At 29.7% G+C, this 17596-nt stretch overlaps 2 protein-coding genes across 2 annotated transcripts; one reads left to right on the top strand and one right to left on the bottom strand.

The window, feature by feature from the left end:
* The first annotated feature begins 5319 nt into the window (after positions 1–5319).
* On the top strand, positions 5320–8282 carry LOC124428284 (cytochrome P450 4C1-like). Its single transcript, XM_046972197.1, has 12 exons — positions 5320–5604; positions 5676–5782; positions 5864–5954; positions 6260–6442; positions 6532–6604; positions 6674–6800; positions 6905–6980; positions 7059–7165; positions 7237–7305; positions 7405–7579; positions 7700–7876; positions 7965–8282. Exons 1-12 carry the CDS (start codon positions 5430–5432, stop codon positions 8129–8131), a joined length of 1527 nt encoding a protein of 508 aa, XP_046828153.1. The 5' UTR covers positions 5320–5429; the 3' UTR covers positions 8132–8282.
* Positions 8283–14546: 6264 nt separating this feature from the next.
* Positions 14547–16990, bottom strand: LOC124428365 (cytochrome P450 4A14-like). The gene is made up of 11 exons (XM_046972309.1): positions 16819–16990; positions 16722–16748; positions 16169–16246; positions 16009–16078; positions 15847–15937; positions 15608–15665; positions 15417–15499; positions 15270–15344; positions 14977–15071; positions 14664–14776; positions 14547–14575 (listed from the first exon to the last, which is right to left on the bottom strand). Exons 1-11 carry the CDS (start codon positions 16988–16990, stop codon positions 14547–14549), a joined length of 891 nt encoding a protein of 296 aa, XP_046828265.1.
* Between the last annotated feature and the right edge of the window lie 606 nt (positions 16991–17596).

Here is a 17596-nt window from a genome sequence, read left to right as displayed (position 1 = left end):
CGGGGAGCGTACCCATTACCTAATATTACAGAAATCTTAGATCATTTAGGATCTGCAAAGTATTTCTCGATTTTCGACCTCAAGTCGGGCCTTCATCAGTTCGAAATGCATCCAGAAGATAGGTAAAAGACAACATTCTCGATGCCACATGGACACTAAGAATTTAATCGTATGCCATTCGGCCTCAAAAATGCCCCGGCAACATTTCCTCGTCTTATGGACCTTGTTCTAACAGATTTCCAAGGCGAAGATATGTTTGTTTATCTGGATGACGTGGTCCTGTACGCGAAATCGCTTTGGGAACACGAAATTAAATTCAGAAAGTTAATACAGCGGCTGAGACTAGCCAATTTAAAATTACAGTCAGATAAATGCGAATTTCTAAAAGAAAAGTATTTAGGCCACATAATTAGGGAAGGTGGAGTAAAGCCAGATCCCAAAAAGCTTGAAGCGGTTAAAGAGTTCCCACGACCGCGAAACATTAAGAACATTCGCCAGTTTTTAGGGCTTGCTGGACACTATCGGTGATTTATCCTAGATTTTTCCAAATTAGCGAAAACACTTACGGGCCTGCTAAAAAAGAAGGTAACCTTCACGTGGAACCAAGTACAGGATAACGCATTCACCTCTCTCTGGGACGCATTGTGTCGAGAACCCACTTTGCAATATCCTGACTTTACAAAATAATTCAATGTAACTCCGGATGCGTCGGGATATGCAATCGGCGCCGTATTGAGTCAGAGCCCTATCGGCAAAGACCTTTCAATCTCGTATTGCTCAAGGTTGTTGAACCAACCTGAAAGGAACTATTCAACAATCGAAAGAGATCTAGATTAGAGATATAGATTAGCTATAGTCCACGCAATACATTATTTCCGTTAGTATCTGTATGGACGAAAATTAAATTTATTAACCGACCAGAAACCCTTAGTGTGGTTAAAATCAGTTAAAGATCCAACTTCGCGGCTAACAAAATGGACTTTAAAACTAGCTGAGTACAGTTTCAAAATCATTTATAAATCAGTAACCGCTAACGCTAATGCGGACGCACTATCTAGGAATCCTCCTGAAGCTAAATAGGTTCTATCCATTCGCCCGTCGAATGAAACATCTTCCGACGAATACCCATATTCAAGTAGGCCGGAAACGAGCGAACAAATAAAAAAATTGAGAGAAGAATCACCAGTAGGAATTTCGGCGGCATTAGATACGGATGAAGCGTCGAGCAGTGGTTCGAATATATCTCTCCACCCTAGTCAAGGGGACGACGATTCAAACACTAGTTCGGAAAATATGTTCGATACTGCCACGTGTCCATACGTTATGTCGCCTCATTTAGAGGAAACGTATAGTTTCACGGAATCTAATAGAATCACGCGACCAACTTTCTTCTAAAAGAAATAATTTAGCGATCTTTATCACTATGCACGGAACACCGTGTAATGAAGGAGCAAAACAATTGGCCAGAATAGGTAAACTCCCACAATATAAAGGAGAGGCGCGTGCAGAAAACACTTAATCGTCAGGCTTTATAATCCGTAGTCGTCTAGATAAATTCATCGCTGCCCTTATCATCAGTTCCTTGCAGTCAGTCGTTGTGATCACTTCGTTGCAATCAGTCTTTAAGCGCAGTTCTTTACAATTAATAATTACGATGATTAAGACTTATAATCTTGTTATTCATTGTAAATTTCCATCACCGATATTATACTAAATAAATCAATTCGTAAAAGAGAAGAAAAGGATGTCGAATACCGAGAATCGATTCTCCCTATTATTCCTCAGTTACCTCTAACAAGAGAGAACCAATTCAGGGATCAGCAGTAGGGACCCTCGAAAGAAATATAGAAACGAGAAATGATATTCGGAGCCTCTCTCATCATTTCATCGAATAACTAAGTTAAAGTAAATCTTTCCTGGCGCAGTTTGACTGGCCAATTGTGAAGGAAGAAGAGGAAAAAAGATCCTCGCTCTATTGTAAGATTCCGAATGGATTGACCGAAAAAGAGCCGCATGATTAAATTGGTGTAATTGCTAAGCTGCAGGCACTACGGCTAGTCTACATCCATTCAAGATCCAACTGGTGGCGTCACAATATAAATAAATAACATTACCTGATATCGATAAAACAGAAGTCTACCCTAACTATAGTTGTTGATAATACTACGTTTAGTAAAGAATAGTCAATTACCTGAATTGATATCTTGATGATCCGTCGAATATATGCCCGATGTTATGCAAATAGAAATTATCTATCTGCGGTTGATTAAATTTTCAATGATGATATCTAATTAACAGTTTCACTAAAAAATTAAAAATGTTTCGATTAATCTGAGATTATACTTTTCTTTATTATCTCGGTTATTTGTAATTAAAATGGAAAGGTAGCATTCATCGTCGTGGAATAATTCAAATTTTATAATGAATCTGGTTGTTAATTTTGAAAGTAACCAAACTCCATTCTTGATAAGAAAATGCATATTATTCACTTAATAATTGCCACTATTTTAATAGGAACTATAAATTTAACACCCTTAGGTACACTTATGTAGTATGACTCGATAGTATCCTATACGTATATTTATAAAATCATTGAAATGCAAACCCTTAAATATCTCGATTTGAAGATAAATGGATTTAAGCCACTTTCACAATAAACAGTTCAATTATTACTTTCCATTTTATTAAATATTACATATATTTAACCCAATTTTTTGTGGAATTTTTTTCGTCAGTTCTTCCATTCCGTTTTAATTATACAATTGTCCACGCTCCTTTCTTCCAATAATTCAATGTTTAAATAACACTTTGACAACCCTAATCGTTCACAGTTTCAGGATTCAATGAAAAAATTAGACGTTTCGATACTTCCGTCACTTACAGCACAGATAAATAAGCTCATACAATAATACCTTACTCAATATTTTTCTATTCATTCAGAAAGTATTATACAAACATTTCTAATTACGTTATCAACTCTCCAATTCGAACGTCAGATCATTCTTCATTGTCTCGAAAGTCATAACAACCAGTTTTTTAGAAAAACTAAATTTAAGAAACGAATAATATTACAATCCTAAATAAAAAAGTAGACGAAGGACATGCAAAATAAAAGACAAGAAAATAAATTTTGCAAAAATTGCAAAATATTGTCGAAAGAAATCTGACTCGGTTGCTCGTACTTATGAATATTCAATAATACGAGCATGCATGCGTACTCCTTGTATGATTAATGTGAAATGTAGAAGGAGAAAGAGAAAGAGATAACCTTGACGACAAGAAATGATCCGATACTTTCTAAAAATAGAATAAACCGATAACTGAGAAGAAATGAATATCATTAAAGAAATAATAAAGTCTTATTCCCACATATTTCTTATAACTATCTCAACAAAATTTATCTCATTTAATAATAATTAAAAAAATAGTTTATGAACGTTTCCATCTGATTTGAATGAACAAAATTAAATTTCAAAATATGAGATTGATTTCTATATAGTAGTACGGTGGTTATTCAGTTTCGCACCGTTTACATATAATCGAATTTAACCATTTCGAGCGGTATAATCTGATACACCACGATCAATCAACATCATTCTTTTTCTTTCCGTGCACGTTCTTATCATCTTTATGGGTAGTTCGAGAAAAACAGCCATTTTAATCAATTTGCACATTTAAAGCTAATAATAATAAGATAACCGAGTTTTACTAGGATAATTACCGATACACAATAACGAAACGTGAATATCGACATTTTTTATCATTATACTTAAATTACATCCTTACAGATTTAAATTGAATTAATGCTTTTTATCGCGTATCTTACTCATGAGTTTTCCTGGATCCATAGAAAACATTGCGTTATTCCATTAATTTCCGGTAACACGGCAATATAAACAATTAATTTTGCAGGAAAAACCGACGATTTCCGAGCCTCGCGCCTAGTGTAATGTCATTGCAACCAGTGATTCTATGACACTTGTCCCAAATTTCTTAATGATTTATGCCATCATGAGATCAGGCATAATTCTTGACCAATTTTGAAGATCACGTTCTTATTTTCAAAACGAATTTACTGCATACCTTTTTCGAATTTTGGAGAGGACTTTTCGTTTATGCATAAATTATCCTGGAATAAAAATAACATACTTTACACGATTTTTTCGAAGATAACTTTTCGAAAATTCAATATATTGGATTAAATCTTCGTCCTTAAAATGACACCTTTTTTCAATTGTTCAAGATATTACTTCTGTCTTCATCGTCGGCGTAAATGCCATTTTCGACATTCTTCGAAGAAAATATTTATTACTGTGATGTTTGTAGTTCTTCATTATATTTATAGATTAAAAATATAGAGATTATGTAAGCAATGTGTAGCACATTTGCTAGCATTTAGATTAGTAACACAAGAAATCATACGTTCAATTCTAACGAAACTAATGAACTAATTTATTCTCCCCTTCTCCTTATTTGATAATTTAGTAAGGTGTTACTATTCAATCTCTTACATTTCTGTACATTTCTACCACTAATAACTGATGAGAATTTCGCGGTGATCCTTGATACAGCAACAGTATAATTTTGTGGGATTATATATGAATATAAAGTATATACATTTGTCGACTACTTTTTCAGAATTAATGAAAATATATATCATATATTAGTGAACGTATACATTATATATTATTTTTAATAAGGATCAAAGCTCAAGGTCTTTTCCAGATTATCTGCGAGATTTTTCTCCCAGCGTTATTTCGATATGGTTTTTTCTGTGTGAGTTTACTTTATATTATTCCAGTTACTACTACTGTAGCCACTATGCCGTCCTGCGACACCGCAGTGGTGTCGGGCGCAAATTATCGGCCAATGACCGGCGACATCACATTGCTGTGTGCATATTATCGGCCAATGACCGGCGACATCACATTGCTGTGTGCATATTATCGTTCAGTGGCCGGCGACAGAACTTCTGCATTCTATAGGTGTTTAGTTTAGGTAACAATAAGTTGAAAATAAAAAGCGAATAAACATTGGATTTATAAGATATTCGTCATTCCAATAAAAAATTAATTTAAAATCGATTTATAACGCAATGTTCGGACATCGCATTTCTTGTATTAATAAGAAGTGGGGATAGAATCAAATTTTGGTGCCATCTCCGATCTTTCTAGACTGTTCTTGTCCAATCAAAAGAGAGATGCTATATGTAAGCGGTAATCACGTGAGCCAACTCAGATTTATACTTTCTTTAAATATTTCTCGCTTTTCTATTTCATCCTCAGTTTCTGTAAGGACAGAAGTGTAGTAGGAGTCGTTGCGCGGTGCTATCAAATTATCCGTAAATCTCAACAATTCTTATTAGGGATATAAGATTATTTTCATTATATTTAAGTTGTTTATATATATTCCTATTGATACAATTCATCATGTATTTCAATGTAATATTAATTATTATTCTAACAATTTTATTTGGACTATACTATGGAATAGCAGAATACTTTCTAAATAAATTACATATATTTAATATTATCAAAGGAATTCCTGGACCAAAAGCATTTCCAATAATTGGAAATGCTCATCTGTTTATTGGCGACACAACAGGTAAATTTATATCATAAATTCTTTTATATTTAAGTATTTCATACAATAATTATTTATAATCTCTATTCTAGCTATATTCAAACAAATAATAAATCTTGGTAAGAATTATCAATTATTGTGGCGTGTATGGATAGGCGCGAAATTACTTGTAATAGTGGAAAATCCTGAATATGTCAGGGTAAAATTTATTAACGTTATTTTAATAATTTTTAATAAATTCATAATCTTTTCATTTTATATTTTTATTTTTTTTCGGAAGACTGTACTCAATAGTCCAAATATTACTGATAAGAGCGAGGAATATGAAAAATTGAAACCTGTTGTGAGCAATGGATTGTTAACTGCTCCAGGTGAAGTATATATCTTCCAGATTGTTTACTAGTACAAAAATAATTATATTAAGTATGTACTATCTAATATATTCTTTTTTGTAACATTTAATCTTATGAAATTGAATAGAAAAAAATTTTTTCTCCTTTACTTATACATATAAATGAATATATTATATGAATATGCACAAGATCTTTTTTCTTTTACTCTTTTATTATAAACATGTACGTATAGACGAACAAATTAAATAAAATATGTAAATTATGTAAAATAAGTGAAATATGTAAATTAAACACTAATTGTTTTCCTTTTGATTTGATTTTAGCATCAGTATGGGATTCACATCGAACAGTTTTAAATAAAATGTTCCTCATGAAAAATATAAAGTCACATATAGATGTATTTATTAATCATTCTATCGTATTAATGGAAAAATTGGAAACTTTTGTTGGAGGAGAATTAGACATTTTTGATTATGTTTTTCGCTGTACTTTGGATATAATATATGGTATTTTAATTTAGAAACTTTTAATGTCTATAAAATTTATGTACATTTGTTTGAATTTACTATAATTCTGCTAAACTTTATACTGGAAGATGCCTCGCTGGAAACGCAACTAAATTCATTGACAAATCCGGACTGTAAATTAGCTGAATCAATAAAATGGTGGTAATAATGATACTTCTAGTTTTGTAATATATTATGTATACTTCTAACATTTTTTGTGTGCACTTTCAGTTTGATGGATATAGCAACACAAAGGATCTTTAAAGTATGGTTACATCCTAGCTTTATTTTTTATAACACTGCCAGAGGAAATAAATTTCAGGCGTCCTTGGCTTACCTGGATAACATAACAAACAAGGTATCATTAAAGCAAATATTTTTTAAATTGCATTACTTCTTTTCAAAATTAAAAAATTCTAATATAATATTTTCTATACATATCGTTATTTCTTGTTCCTAAAGATAATCAAAGAAAAAATGAAATCTATGTTAAGAAGTAAAATTAATCGGCAATTGACGGCGGAAAAGTTAGGTATAAGTAAGCAATATACCTTTAATAAAATTTAATTTTCAATCATGTCATTTTTTAATGATAGATTCTTGTTCATCTTTCAAGGACAAAAACAGAAGACACTTTTCGATTTTTTATTCGAGTTATCAAACGAAAGAGAAGTATATACGGAGAATGATATTCGCGATGAAATGAATACAATAATTATAGCTGTAAGTCGTATTTATTATTTTTTATTGCAATAACATTTTTTTTATTAATGACAATTAAGGAAAACTTTCAGGGAAGCGAAACTTCAGCCACAACCATTAGCTTTGTCCTCTTAATGCTTGCAACATTCCCGGAAATTCAAGTACGTATATATAACATTTTCTTAATAATTTTACATATCCGACGTAAATTATATTCATATTAACTTCTTATCATCTCTTCCAAATCTTGGATCACAAAGGACAATGTATATGAGGAAGTTAATCGAATTTACTGCTCGGACGATTCAAAATATGTTCCAATGACATATAATGATATTAAAAGTATGAAACTTTTGGAACGTGTGATTAAGGAAACATTACGTCTATTTCCTGCAGTTCCAGTCATCGCCCGGAAAGTGATGCAAGATATAAAAGGTAGCTCTGCATGCAACATAATTTTAGACACATCTTCTCATTGTTTTACGTTTTATATTTCATTTTTAATAATATGAACGTATTATAAAGTACTAATATTTATTTATTAATTATATTAAGTTACTAAAAATTGGACTATACCGAAAGGATGTTCAGTATTATTTTCCATCTATAAACTACATAGAAACGCGAAATATTGGTCACGGCCATTAGTATTTGATCCCGATAGGTTCCTACCGGAAAGGAATTGTTCTACGTATTACTTTCCATTTAGTTACGGTCGAAGAAATTGCATAGGTAATTGCATACTCCTATAGATTATTTGAAAGTATATTCCAGAAAATTTCAAAATAAATTGCATTTACAATTGATTTTATTTTTTTAGGTCAACATTTCGCTATGATAGAGATGGCAACAGTAATCGCTATGCTGATAAAAAGATTTAAAATTACAATAGACAAGCCAATAGAAATTGCAAAAATAGATGTAAAGTTGAGCATCACATTAAAACCGACGAAACCAATAAGATTAAAATTTGAAAAAAGAAATTAATTAAAACATATATATATATAATACAATATATATATATATAATACATAATTAATATATTTACACATAACGAATTCTGTGAGTAATAGCATACAATCTGTAGTAGAATCATATGATTATCTGTATAAAATAAAAACCGTCTACTTGTCATTTCATATAAATTTATGTAATGTTTATGTATTATACACCTTGAAGATCATTATTATTGCTATATTCAAATTTTGTATAAATTATTGTTTTTCTAGTAATATTACAAAAATGCATACTCATAGATTTTCTTCTCCATAATGTTCTTTTAATTAGCCTTTACCTTATGAAAGGCATGTTGTGAGGCAATGTACTAAATTTTTTCTATCGGATTAGGAATATTGGATTGATCAATGTCTGACGAGATAAACAAGCTGTGATTGAAGGAGGAATTCAATTATTCATTTCGTAATGAAATATTAAAATTTTATTCTACTAAGTACGACGAGATTGTAGACATCTTAGTATTATATTACCTCTATAAAGGACCAATATTTTAGTAGGATACGTTCAACGGGATAATTTCTTGTTTATTGGGACCGATACAACAGAATCCTTCTGTAAAATAAATCCCGTTCTGTATTTATCCCTTATTTCATAACGGCCAATTAGAAAGATCTTTAGCGGTAATCCTCAACAGTTAATAAATTTTTTCTGAAATGAGTACGACACCGTATGATTTTCATCGCTCCGTCGAAGCTTGTTAGAGAAGGAGAGAGATAAAAAGAGAATGACATGAAATAAATGTAAGAAAGCAACGAAAATGGGACATACATACAAAAGCATATTAACATTATGACAATTAAGTAAATAATAATCGATCTTGGATGTCTAGTTGTCTCCTTTCTTGGAGCCTCTGATTACGAGCCTAGTGTTCATTACACGAAGAAATTTGCTTTGAAATGATGTCATTATGAATATTTGCATTCTTTCTGATCCTCTCTCTCCTTCGAAAATCAGAGTTTACAGATAAGAAAACTAATATATCTCGTTTAACTAATTCCATTTACATGTTATAAAATGTAATAGTATACATCGATATACATCAATATTCATGCCGACAAAATACTTTTTTGAAAATTAAGATTATTATATATCGTCCGATCTAGCAGATGAACCGAGAGATGTTAAAAAATGAATGCGACGAGGAAGCGATCGAGTCAATTGTGAATTCACATATTTCAAATAGCCTAACACTCTGGGCCGATGTCGAAGCAAACTTTAACATAGGTTTATGTAATTTCACTTCTGATTACAACAATTAAGTATGGTTCCCGATTTGCTAGTGAAGTAATTTATCACCAGCTTAGCACGCGACAGTTTTTTTTGTTTGACGACCGATCTCGTTGAAAGAATTATGGATATATAATTATTTTCTTCTTACTGAAGATATTCCAAAGAAGTGATTATCGTTATTTGTTACAATCTACATATATGATTGCTATATATAACATGTCGTATTTAATATTTATATCTTTTTAAATTAGTCGATACGTATTGTTATATTTACCATAAATACTCCACGTGTACATTCACAGTAGCCTCTTCATCGCAGGAAAGAAAAGCAAAGAACATTAACCATTCGTTATTAGAGAAAGGTTAAATTAACACGTGTTACAGCTATGAAGCTATAATGGAAATGCCCGAAAAGAAAAACAATTCGATATGATTTGCGGCAATTGTCGAATGATTGCATATTTAATTATCATTAAATAAATATACCAATCATATTTAAATATCCTTCATTCCACTTTCTCTTATTTCATATCATCCTAATTATCTCACTCCTTCGCACTCACACACATAGCATCAAATTAAATATCTTCATTTGCTGAATCACATATTCCTACAAATTGACCATAAGGAAGAGAAAAAGTACGTGCAGGAATGCTGATGCGTCATACTTCTTTCACTCTTGGCAACATAGCGAGCCCAAGAGCCACACGTGCAGAGATAAAGCTGACCAAGGAAGTAAATGCAGCGACAGCATAACGCAATGGCTTATAGCCCTTGACGACAGGAAAACGCGCGAGAATAACATGTGCAAGGGGGCGCGTGCATAGTACGCGTCTAGCGACTAGACGCTGCAATTAAAACTAATTGAAAGAACGGACGAGAAAATTTTGTCCAAAAATTTGATTAAATATATGTAATTACAAAAAGAATGAAAAATAATTATTTTATGTCGATAAATGATACTTTTTCTTTGTTAGTGGAAGTTTTTTAATGTTTGCCAGGGATCAGTCAGATAATCATGAAATGTGTAATCTCAAGATCGAAATTGTTGTCGAACGATTTCTTATCAATATTAATTAATAATACCTTCAAACTGATTGAAAACAAAATTCATTTTTCTGAAAAATTCTAAACTTTAATAAATTTAAAGTTATTATACTGAAAATTTTACTGATCACGGATACATAATCCCTTTGGATATTATTGACTTACTCGATATAGTTCAAAGTAGAGAAGATAAGTACAATTAATAATTAATTTTCCTTAGTGAACTATTTAATCAATAATTAATTGATTTACTACTCTCCATTAATAACATGTGCACATTATTTACTTATTTTATATATTTAATTAAAACGACTGTTCTACATGAACAATCATATATGAACAAAAATATATGGATGGAACAGCACTTCAGCCTATCGATCATTGGTGAATGTACGTTTGTACAAAAATATGAATTTTAATATAAATTATAATCTTCGTAATATATCGGTCAATTATATACGCCTGTCGAAATATATGTATATATATATATATATATATATATTGTATCATATATAAACGTATCTAAAATTTCTGGAACTATTTTAAAAGTCATTTGCCTTTGTCTTCTATATTATCAAGAAACACTCGATTGGAGAGGATACATTTGCACGACATTATGATCTTGTGATCCTAACATAGAGCATCAAAAGGTGATGATTCGACATAGTATTTGGCGATCTATTATTATTTTCAATTATTATTCTATTAATATACTATTATTATTTTATATATAATGTGTTTTAAATACTAGTTTTAACAAAGTGAATAAAATGAACAAAACCAACAATATTATGTAGTAAGATTTACATTTGAAATTTTGTTTAGTTATGTACCCATTTTTTGCCTCGTTTCATCTATACTTTTATATTTTAGTTTTTACTTTATTATTCGTTTATTTATCCCAAAAATGCCAAAGCATTCGAAGAATATCTGTAAGGATTTAATTATAGTATAATGATAAAAAATTGCTACATTTACGTTTCGTAATTGTGTATCGGTAATTACCCTAGTAAAACTCTATTATCTTCTTATTTTTAGCCTTAAATGTGTAAATTGACTGTGTAAAATGACAGTTTTTCTTGAACTATCCGTGAAGACGATAAGAATTTGGACGGACAGAAAACGAATGATCCTGATTGATCATTGTGTATCAGGATAGATTGTCCGAAATGGTTAAATTCGATTGTATCTAAGCGACACGAAATTGAATAATCACCGTACTGCTGTATAGAAATGGACCATTAATCTCAACTTTTAAAATTGATTTTCGTTTATTCAAATTAAATGGAAACGTTCATAAACTATTTTTTTAATTATTATTAAATGAGATAAATTTTGTTGAGATAGTTATAAGAAATATGTGGGAATAAGACTTTATTATTTCTTTAATGATATTCATTTCTTCTCAGTTATCGGTTTATTCTATTTTTAGAAAGTATCGGATCATTTCTTGTCGTCAAGGTTATCTCTTTCTCTTTCTTCTTCTACATTTCACATTAATCATACAAGGAGTACGCATGCATGCTCGTATTATTGAATATTCATAAGTAGGAGCAACCGAGTCAGATTTCTTTCTACAATATTTTGCAATTTTTGCAAAATTTATTTTCTTGCTTTTATTTTGCATGTCCGTCATTTCCCTTTTATTCTATATGACCATAACGGGTGCATTACATAATCAATAGAGTAGAGGCAATTTTCGAATTTCTGTGGCCAGGATTGTTATATTAATCGTTTTTCAAATTTTTTTTTTCTAAAAATCTGGTTGGTTTGTTTTGCGAAACGATGAAGAATAATCGGACGATCAAATTGGACTGTTGTTAGCGTAATATTAGAAATTTTTTATAATACATTCTGGATGAATAGAAAAGCATTAAGTAAGGTATTATTGTATGAACTTACATATCTGCGCTGTAAGTGATGAAAGTATCGAGACGTCTAATTTTTTCTTGACCACATTAAAAAAATGTCTTTACATCGTAGAAAATCTGTTAATGATTAAAGGAGTCAAATAGCCATATAAACATTGAATTATTTGAAGAAAGGAACAAGGATAAAAGAATCATTAAAACGGAATGAAAAGAAAAATTGTCGTGAAAATTTCTACAAAACATTGCATTAAGTATCTATAATATTTAAGAAAATGGAAAGTAATTATTCCATAACGATGAATGCTACGTTTCCATTTTAATTACAAATAATCGAGATAATAAAAAAAATTGTAATCTCAGATTACACTTTTACTGAGATAAACGAGATTGTTAACCATCGATTTTAGATCGCTATTAGAAAACTCTTCTTCCTAACTGATTGCCAATGAACGTCAAAATAATTTTGATTCTTTAGGAAAACTGTAAATTAAATAACATCACTGAAAATTTTATCGACAGCAGATAATTTTTGTTTGTATATCGACAGACAATATTCGACAAATATATTACCAAAATTTCAATTCAAAGAATTGATTATACTTTTCCAAATTTAGTATTTTCAACAACCGTTAATAGGATAGACTTCTATTGTATCGATGACAGGCACAGAAACTTTTTTATATTAATGTACCGTTAAATTTACGAACGTGATTAGATATTTACGATAGATTAATTACGATCTTTAATGAATATCCAAAGTGAATTAATACCAAAGTGTCAATTGCTCTATGACAAAGGAAGCTGTTACGAAGGGAATTTATGTGTGCAAGCTATAAATTTTTATAGTACTCCATTTAGTACCGGATATGTATATTCACGCTTACATACTATATCTGAAATATTATAAAAAAATACAGGCTGGAAAAGAAATTGCGAAATTTTAAACAATATTTTATATTAGTGTCGAAAAGGATTACGAAGAAATATATTTCGATTTGCATGATTTTCATATGTTTCATATCAGAATTGATTTAAAATGATGATGCAATTATTGAATTCTGTTATTAAATATTAGAAATAATAGAATCGCTCATTAGATTAAAAGTATTTTTTAAGTGCGAATACTCAATGACAAAACCTTGATGATGACCGATGCATTAGACTTATAACAAATGTATAAATTAAAACATATTTTCAGTGCTAAGATCAATTTACTGGAATGTGTGTTTCAGTAAATGGAAATATTCAATTTGTTGCTATGTGTGTGAGCGCGAAAGAGTGACAGAATTAGGATGATATAAAATAAGATAAAATGGAAGAAAAGACATTTACATATGATTTGTATATATCAAAATGTGTAATCATTGACAACGGTAGATCATATCAAATCGTTTTTATTTTCGTGCATGCCGAGTATGGCTGTCATATGTGTTAATTTAACCATTATCTAATAACGAATACTTGATATTCTTTGCTTTCATTTCCTGCGATGAAGGGCTACTGTGATTGTACACGTGGAATTTTTGATGGTAAATATAACAATAAGTATCGACTAATTTAAAGAGATATAAATATTAAATACGACATGTTATATATAGCAATCATATATGTAGATTGTAACATATAACGATAATCACTTCCTTGTAATATCTTCAGTATGAAGAAAATTATTATATATCCATAATTCTTTCAACGAGATCAGTCGTCAAACAAAAAAAACAGTCGCATGCTAAGCTGTTGATAAATTACTTTACTAGTAAATCGGGAACCATAGTTAATTTTTGTAATCAGAAGTGAAATTACATAAATCTATGTTAAAGGTTGCTTCGACATCGTCACAGAGTGTTAGACTACTTGAAATATGTGAATTCACACTTGATCCGATCGCTTCGCATTTGTTTTGCGTCGCATTTGTTTTTTAACATCTTTCGGTTCGTCTGCTAGAACGAACGATATATAATAATCTTATTTTTCAACAAAAGTATTTTGTCATGAATATTGATGTATATCAATGTATACCATTACATTATATCACATATAAATTGGATTAAGTTAAACAAGATAGATTAGTTTTCTTGTCTGTAGACTCTGATTTTCGAAAGAGATAAAGAATCAGAAAGAATGCAAACATTTATAATGACGTCATCTCAAGTCAAGTTTCTGCATGCAATGAACGCTAGGATCGTAATTAAAGTCTCCGGAAAGGAGACAACTAGACATCCAAGATCGATTATTATTTACTTAATTGTCATAGCAAAATGTTGACCTAAAAAAATAAAATCAATTGTAAATACATTTTATTTTTGAATTTTCTGGAATATACTTTCAAATAATCTAAAGGAGTATGTAATTACCTATGCAATTTCTTCGACCGTAACTAAATGGAAAGAAATACGTAGAACAATTCTTTTCCGGTAGGAACCTACCGGGATCGAATACTAATGGCCATGGCCAATATTTCGCGCTACTATGTAGTTTATAAATGGGAAATATTGCTGAACATCCTTTCGGTTTAGTCCAATTTTTAGTAATATAATTAATAATATAATTCATATAATTAATAAATAAATTTTATTACTATATAATACGTTCATAATATTATTAATGAAATATAAAACATAAAACAATGAAATGATATATAACAAATTATTTTGTATGCAAATGTACCTATTATATCTTACGTCACTTCCCGTGCGAGGACTAGAACTGCAGGAAATAGACGTAACGTTTCCTTGATCACACGTTCCGAAAGTTTTTTTTTTCTAATTATTTTTAATATCATTATATATTTTTATTCGAAAATACTTTTAATATCATTATATGTCAAAGAAACGTTTGATTTAGTTTCCTATATACTTTGTCCTTTGTGATCGAAGATTTGGAAGACATGATAAGAAGTTAATATGAATATAATTTACGTCAGATACGTAATGACAAATTATTAAGAAAATATATTATACATGTACTTGAATTTTCGGAAATGTAGCAAGCATTAAAATTATAAAGCTAATGGTTGTGGCTGAAATTTCGCTTTCCTGAAAGTAATATACAGTTTTCCTTAATTGTCATTAATAAAAAAAATTTTATTGCAACTAAATAATAAATACAGGTATAACTATTGTATTGATTTCATCGCGAATATCTTGCTCCGAATATATTTCTCCTTCGTACGATGACTCGAATAAAGAATCTAGAAGTGTCTTCAGCTATTTTTCTTGCAAAATGAACAAAAATCTATCATTAATAAATGAAAAGATTGAAAACTAAATTTTATCAAGGGTATGTTGGTTATTTTTACCTAAATTTTTGGCTATCAATTCCCGATTAATATTACTTCTTAATAGAGATTCCCTTTTCTCTTAGATTATTTTTAGGAACGAAAAATAACAATATGTACAGAACAATATGTATAGAAAATATTATATTACAATTTGTTAAGAAGTAATGTGTTTGAAAAGAAGTAATGCAATTTAAAAAATATTTGCTTTAATGACACCTTATTTTTAAGTCCGTTGTATCCAGGTAAGTCAAACACACCTGAAATTTTTTTTTTCTAGCAATATTATAAAAAATTATATTCGGATGTAACCATACTTTAAAGATCCTTTGTGTTGCTATGTCCATTGCACTGAAAGAGCAAACGAAATATATTGTAAGAATATATAATACATTAAAAAATAAAAGTATCATTATTATTACCATTCTATTGATATAGCTAATTTACAATCCGGATTTATCAGCGAATTTATTCGCATACCCAGCGTGACATCTTTCAATAAAAAGTTTAGCAATATTATAATAAATTCAAGCAAATGTACATAAATTTTATAAACGTTTAAATGTTTCTAAATTAAAATACCGTATATTACATCCAATGAACAGCGGAAGACGTAATGGAAAGCGTCTAATTCTTCTCCATCTAAAGTTTCCAATTTTTCTATTAATACGATAGAATATTAAACGAATATATCCATATGTGACTTTATATTTTTTATAAGGAACTTTGATTTAAAGCTTTCCAATGTGGATTCCATACTAACGTTAAAATCACATCAAAAGGAAAACAAGTATGCTTTAATTTACATATTTTACATATTATTTTAATTTAGATAGTTTATTTAATTTATTTGTTTATACATACATGTATATAAGAAAAAAGTAAAAGGGAAAAGAAATTGTACATATTAATATAATACATTCATCTGTATGTGTATATAAAGAAGCAAAAATATTTTCTTGTTCAATTTTATAAGATTTAATGTTACAAAAATGGATACATTTTATAATACATATTTAATATAATTATTTATGTAATATTAAATAATGTAGAAGATATGTATTTCACAGTAATATTTGGTATTGAGTATATTATTTTGTACAATATACACGCCACAATAATTGATTATTCTTACCAAGATTTAGTATTTGGTTAAATACAGCTAGAATAGAGATTATAAATAAATATCGGATAAAATACTTAAAAATAAAAAATTGATGATACAAATTTACCTGTCGTATCGCGAATAATCAAATGATTTCCAATAATTGGAAATGCTTTTGGACCAGAGATTCCTTTGATCTTATTAGTCACGTTTAATTTATTTAAAAAGTATTCTGCTATTCCATAGTATAGTCCAAATAAAATTGTTAGAATAATAATTAATATTATAGTGAAATACATGATGAATTGTATCAATAAGAATATATATAAGCAACTTAAATATAATGAAAATAATCTTATAATCGTAATAATAATTGTTAAAATTTACAGATAATCTGATAGCATCGCACAACGACTCCTACTATACTTCTATTCTAACAGAAAGTGAGGATGGAAAAGAAAGCATAAAATACTTTTATAAGTAATTAAATAATTATTCCCTATTAATTATATTATATCATAACACATTAAAGCCGGGAGTCTTAGTACTACGATTTATCTCGACTGTAACTTAAAGGCGGGAGTCGTAGTACAACGATTTATCTCGATTGAAGCTTAAAGGCGGTCGCCGCGTTAGCTAGCATACTTTCGTCAAGATCCCCCGCCTTTAATGTGATAATATAGGTAATTATTCCCTCTTAAATTCTTTTCTTTTTCAACAGTCTCGTAACAATTTCTTCTAAATTTTTTATATTAATCATTACAATATTCTCTATATTAATCCCTATACATTCAGTAATATGCATAATTCTTCTACTTGTGCCATTCGACTTGTCATTATTTACAGATTTTACTATATTACTAATACTTTTCACATATGATACGTCTCACTAGACAGAGGCCTTA

Source organism: Vespa crabro, chromosome 12 (assembly GCF_910589235.1).
Source record: "Vespa crabro chromosome 12, iyVesCrab1.2, whole genome shotgun sequence".
Classification (NCBI taxonomy): domain Eukaryota; kingdom Metazoa; phylum Arthropoda; class Insecta; order Hymenoptera; family Vespidae; genus Vespa; species Vespa crabro.
This window is presented reverse-complemented; position numbering and strand designations above follow the sequence as displayed.

What these genes read in the sequence shown, in the direction of transcription:
- LOC124428284 (XM_046972197.1), top strand. Translation starts at nt 5,430, where the DNA reads ATGTATTTCAATGTAATATTAATTATTATTCTAACAATTTTATTTGGA. An exon ending in GTTTATTGGCGACACAACAG is followed by an intron (nt 5,605 to 5,675) that starts GTAAATTTATAT and finishes TCTCTATTCTAG; the next exon opens with CTATATTCAAACAAATAATA. An exon ending in CGGTCGAAGAAATTGCATAG is followed by an intron (nt 7,877 to 7,964) that starts GTAATTGCATAC and finishes TTATTTTTTTAG; the next exon opens with GTCAACATTTCGCTATGATA.
- LOC124428365 (XM_046972309.1), bottom strand. Translation starts at nt 16,990, where the DNA reads ATGTATTTCACTATAATATTAATTATTATTCTAACAATTTTATTTGGA. An exon ending in TAACCAAATACTAAATCTTG is followed by an intron (nt 16,247 to 16,721) that starts GTAAGAATAATC and finishes TCGTATTAATAG; the next exon opens with AAAAATTGGAAACTTTAGAT. An exon ending in ATTGATAGCCAAAAATTTAG is followed by an intron (nt 15,500 to 15,607) that starts GTAAAAATAACC and finishes AGACACTTCTAG; the next exon opens with ATTCTTTATTCGAGTCATCG.